Below are 6,000 nucleotides of genomic sequence, written 5' to 3'. Positions count from 1 at the left end.
AGAACTATAGGTTAAGGGGTCAATTGATCAATTTAATTAGTTAGCTTACCAATTTGATATCAAAAGTGCACCAGGATAGCCTTTGCCCTACTACTCAGACTGCTTTCACACTTTGCGGTGGCTGCACTACTATTTGGAAGCCAGCTCAGCCAAAGGAGATATGGATACAGTCCGGCATGTTGGAGAAGTTGGTTGCCATTTGGGAGAGCAACTCCCCTAAAGGTCTCAGAGAAATCATGGTAACACATAAGTATGTCATTGTAACAGCTGCTCTGTGAACATTCTCTGTCTGTGTCTATATTCCCTTAAATCCAGAGTGGGTATTTTACCCACTCTGAAGTTTTAGAGTTGGTAAAACTACCCACTGTATCGATAGCAACTACTGGCCCTGAACAGGGGAAATTTAGGGGTCATCTGCTCTGGAGCTTCCTGTTGAACGCTGTGTGCTGAATGATGTGCTCCACTAACTTGTGCCTACACCAACATTGTACTCTATTGCCAGACCCGCCACAGATTGCCACCTTCGTAGTTTCTCCGCATTCTGTGATGAAGCGCAGACATCCAATGCCTTGTCACCTACTCATGCTTTCGTCATACTTCAATCACTTTACGCACAAGCCCACAACAGTGTCACGCGAACCTGTCCATAAGTAATGCAACACATTTTTTCGGCCAATTGCGGTCGAAAAAACGTGAAATTTGTTGTGAAACATCGTGTAATATTCCCGCTTCAACCCTTATAGTGGCATGAAGTTCCAATAGATAGTGATGTTATACATAGCAGTCAAAATGACGTCTGTAATGGAGGTGCATTCCAAGCAGACAGCTGAGTTTTTTTTCCCACAGAACAGCAGAACATTGCAGATATTCATAGGCTCTCGCAGAATGTCTGAGGAGACCTGGCAGTGAAGAAGTGCATGGTTAGTCACTGGGCGAAGTGTATGTCATTACCGTCACAAGATTACGCAAACCTGTCCGATCTCTCATGCAGGATGCTGACACACAGCTGTGACTCCTGCAGTGTTGTAACATGTGAACACTCTCATTGGAGGTGATCGAAGGATCACAATCAAAGACTTTGTTGCACAACAAGATGTCTTTGTTGGCAGTGCTTGTGAATGTGTCCATCTGTGGGGTACCAAAAGTTGTGTGCCTGCAGGGTTCCTCAACACCAAACAGAAGGCCGTAAAGAGCAACGAAAGATTGTCTGTGGGGAATTGCTTGACATTATGAGGTTGATCGTGACAATTTTTTGTTGAATATCATCACAGATGATGGAACACAGCTTCATCACTTCGAACCAGTCACAAAACAGGAACCCACAGAGTGACACCGTACCACCCCTCCTCTGAAAGAAAAGTTCCAAGTTGCACTCTCAGCCAGTAGGGTCATGGCATCGGTCTTATGGGACCCTGAAGGGATTATTCTGTTTGATGTCCTCCCTCATGGTGCAATGATCAACTCAGAAGTGTATTGTGCTACCCTCAGGAAAAGGAAGAATCGACTTCAGAGTGTTCATCGACACCAAAATGCAAATGAACTTCTCTTTGTCCATGACAATGCAAGGTATCGCACAAGTCTGTGCATCTGAGAGGAATTCAGAAAACTTCATTGGACTGCTCTCCCCATTGACCCTACAACTCAGATCTACCTTCCAAATTCCATCTGTTTGGCTCAATGAAGGATTCGCTCTTTGGGAAGCAGTAGTTGGATGATGGCGAGTTTACCGGTGCAGCAAAGTATTAACTCAGACATCAAGCAGTATAGTGGTGCCAGGTGGGCATACAGGTCCTCACAGTAATGTGGTGTAAGGCCGTCACACTGAAAGGAGACTGTTGAAAAATAGGGTTTATATCCGAAAGAGTGGAGAATAATATGGAGTATTGGAATCCCATGTGAAACAAACATGCCTTCAGAAAAAAAGTGTGTATCATTACTTATTGAACACCCCTTAAACTTTTCTTACTGCGTTATGTGCCCACAGTGACCCCAGGCATGTTTGTCTCACAGTGGTTATAATGTGTTGCCTCATAATTGTAGTTCCAACAACGAATATTAAACATGTACACAGAAGGGCTGCACAAATGGCGTTAGAGTCATGAGAAAGTGTCATTGAATTGCTGTAAAAACCGATCTGGCAGACGGTTGATGCAAATATCTAATGAAAGCCTTCTTACTAAGTTTTGAGAACCAGTATAAAGGGAGGAGACTGTGATTATTCTACTAACACCAATCTATTGGTTACAAAGGAACCACCAATGCAAGGTTGGACTAATTACCACAAGCTCAGAGGTATACAAGCAGTCACTCTTCCTGTGCTCCATGTGTGAACTGAATGGGAAGAAATCCTAATATGTGGTACACTACCATCTGACGCACAGTCCGATTCACGAACGATAACGGTTCTTGCAGATCAAGGCAGTAGAAGATTGCATTGGTGCCGATTCCAAGCGACAGTTTCAGTTCTCACATACAAGCACTCTGCGTTTGAAGAAATCGTGTAAGCTGCAAATCATGTCTCATGCTTGCTTATGCACAATTTGTCGCTTACCACCGCCACCAAAGATGACAATTCGCAACAAATGCATCAATGATTTATTAAACAACTCGCTACGATCACGTTTAATGTTCACACTGGCTACGGCATTCACAGAAGAGCTGTCTGAACATTACTCATTGGCTCTAGGAGAATGCGTGACGTAGTTGCGCAGAACAAGCCATCGTTCATGACTCCAATTATTGTGTTTGCAGCATACAAATGTAGACATAAGCTGTGGTTTCCTACGAAAATTAGTGTTCCTCCTTTCACCTGCAGTATATCTCTCTGCATCAGCAGCAGCAACAGCAGTTCACCATTAATGTGTCAAATAAACAGTTGCATTAAAATGGTCCATATACATACAACAGCAATGACCCAGTCTTTGTGTAATGAGAAAACAAACATGGTAGACCCTAAGACACCTAACAGTTCCTGCTAAGGCTGTGACAGTACACTATATTTTCTACCGTGGTATTTTTACTCTTTGGGGTTCTGCTTTGCTACCTCAGAGTTGGTGGAGTTCTTCTCCTAGGGAGATCCCTGCGCATCGTAAGATAGGAAAAGGTGTGACGAAGAAAGAATTTGATGATACTATGAAACTTTGATTTACTTAGCTCACCAGAAGGTAGTGTGATTTAGGGAATGAGGAAAAATGAAATGAAGTGATTGTATGGCATTGTTGGCTGGAAGGCTCCATTTGGGTTCGGCCGCTAAGTACAAGTCTTATTTCAGTCGACGCCACATTGGGCGACTTGCATGCCGATGAGGAGCACAACACAACAGCCAGTCCACAAGTGGACGAAGATCTCCAACCCGGCCAGTAATCGAACCCGGGCCCACTGCATGGAAGGCAAGCATGTTGCTACTTAGCTTAGCAGGCGGACAGAGAATGAGGAGAATCGGGTACATTGAGATATTAAGCACTCTTAGTTGATACCAAATTATACCATAACAAAAAGGCACATCTTCGTTTCTTATGTATCTGTGCTGTAAAAGCGTGAAATTTTAAACTTATGATTACAGTGGTAGCTCTTATCATGATTTTGTAGAATATTATGTACACAAGAAGCGGTATTATAGTCATCTACTCTATCATTTCCAAGTACCTTGAGCGTGAGACGTGATCTCCTCAAGGGAAAAGAGTTGTAAAATGAACAAATTACGGAGAGCATAAAATGTTGTCACATACTGTTTTCAGCTTTTTTTTAAAAAAAAAAAAAAACAGACCATCTTGCACATCATACATGCGAATAGTGCCTCTATTTGGCATCCTAGAAACCGACACTGCAGGTATCTTAATTTCACCACAGTATACTGATTTCCCCATAGTTTTTCCTGTATGGGCAGATAAGAAAAAAATTGTGGTATGCTGTTTCAGTTACCTTGGTCATTGGTACACGAGTTCTGGAAAACACGGGGAATACATTTCCCTGACGATCCGATAGCTTAAGGGCAGTTTTGCTTTTATACAACATGTAAAATGTTTTCTACAATGGTATTTCAAACTCTCTTGTTTCTCCAGATGGGCGACTAGTAAATGAGCAGTGCGAACTGATTTTGGAGATAATGAAATTATATTATACTACATAATTATGACGGTCCCTACAGCAGAACTTCGCAGCTTGAATTTGGCGGTATGTGACTGTTGCTATCTGTCGTTACGTAGTTTCTATTTTGTGTTCGAATCTTCGGCAAAAGGGAATTGTGAGGCTTTTACGTAGAATTACAGTCAATTTTTTTGGGAATCTGATGGTACCAAGTAGAAAAGGGTGATATTAAGGACAAGCCTTACGAGGTTGACCAGAAAATGTGAAATTCTTAATCGCCGAGCGACATCCAACCGTCACGTTTTGTTGTGTGCTTATCGGTCAGGAGCAACTTTCAACAGTTGGCACTACACGTTTTCAATATTTTCGTACTGCTTGAAGTACATGAGTGACACTACTGTCGAAAGAGAAGATTAGTTTTGATGTTGTGAATGTGGGCTGCGTTACATTTTAACAATGGAATTTTCTGACATTCCGTCGTGTTTACAGGATTTTAATGATTTGGGTTCCGATTTTAAAGTACTGGAGGTAAGTTGTGTACTTTGTTCCGTTCCAGTTATTCAGTGGCTGTTTGGATGTATCGTTAATGTGCAGTTATCCAAGGCAAGACACTGCATAAAATATTTCTTAGTGTTAGCGCCCGATTAATGTATGTCAACCCATCACGATTTGTTTTATGAAGCAACGAATTTTCGTGGTGTCAAGTCAGAGTCTTGTGGCTTTACTTTTTAGACTTTGATTGTAAGCTCTGCTAAGCTGTTTTATGCTTACATCATTGAATTTTTGCTGATATTCTTTCATTTGTACAGCAATCCAACAACTGTTCTAGAGAAACACAGTCGCTAGCGATTCGTTTCAAATTAAATACTCGACTTTTTGTAGTTGTAGTCACACCAACGGTAAACATGGTTGATTAAACAACAACTGGGATTAATAAAGCTAAAATAGTTTAAGCTGTAGTTGTAGTAGTGTTTATTACTGTCTAGTACATAATGAAATTACTACAGATTCTTTTTCTAGGAACTTAATCGAGAGTATCTTAAAAAGTTGGATGAGGTTTCAGACCTGCAGGCAAAATGTGTGAAAGAAATAAATCACCAGCGATACCGAATGAACATCATTAATCGCTCTCTAAAGAGGTAAGGATCTGCAATGAACGTGTACACTATATGAAATTGTTAAAAGTTTTCATGTAATGCATGTTTGTCAGGAAATGAGCAAGAGCCAAATCTGTTATGTGTGCCTTTAAATTCTGTAGTGAGTATGAAACCGTACTGAACTCAGTAATGTTTTATATTAGTAGCTTACAGAAATGGAATACTGCCAGTCTGAGAGACATGATTAATTGATGGGGGCTTTGGACAATCATAGGGCTCTGTGGTTGTTTCTGTAATTGTCGGGTAGGAATGCTTCAAGAATTGTGAATAAATTATTTTTCCAAGAGCTCATAAACAGATCAAATATAATTTTGAAGTATTTATTGTACAACAGGCTTTCAAAGATTAATGTAAAGATATATATGCAAAATACTTTCTCATGACGTAGGACTAGTACTCTGAGAACATAGCAGGCCATAACCCTAGAAACATAGCTGCATCTGCTACTACTTAGTTTGGATGATAAATTTGAGGACTGTAGAAGCAGAAGATAATTTAGTGGAGTTCATACAGTTAAATAACATTGAATGAGATATAGTGAATCTATCACGAATGAACAGGAAGAGATGGGTGATCTGATGTCTGTGCTGGCTTTGATAAACGGTAAACAAGACTAACATTACAATCTTATGAGTACTGAAGGAATGTGGCATAATATCAAAACTTTTTAAAAATGAAAGATTTACTACACAAAGAGTTCACGTATAAGAAGTAATAAGGTCCTATTCTGATAGAGACGTTTGAGATAGCAGTGAGC

At 40.6% G+C, this 6,000-nt stretch overlaps 1 protein-coding gene across 1 annotated transcript in view; it reads left to right on the top strand.

The window, feature by feature from the left end:
* Positions 1–4,425: 4,425 nt before the first annotated feature.
* Positions 4,426–6,000, top strand: part of LOC124551193 (transmembrane protein 120 homolog) — a 61,920-nt gene continuing 60,345 nt past the window's right edge. The window contains exons 1-2 of the mRNA XM_047126186.1: positions 4,426–4,614; positions 5,107–5,225. Coding sequence (XP_046982142.1) covers positions 4,543–4,614; positions 5,107–5,225 — 191 coding nt within the window. The 5' untranslated portion in view covers positions 4,426–4,542. The remainder of the gene's footprint in view (positions 4,615–5,106; positions 5,226–6,000) is intronic.

Source organism: Schistocerca americana, chromosome 1 (assembly GCF_021461395.2).
Source record: "Schistocerca americana isolate TAMUIC-IGC-003095 chromosome 1, iqSchAmer2.1, whole genome shotgun sequence".
Classification (NCBI taxonomy): domain Eukaryota; kingdom Metazoa; phylum Arthropoda; class Insecta; order Orthoptera; family Acrididae; genus Schistocerca; species Schistocerca americana.
Note: the sequence above shows the minus strand (reverse complement) of the source record. Positions and strands in the feature narration are given on the sequence as shown.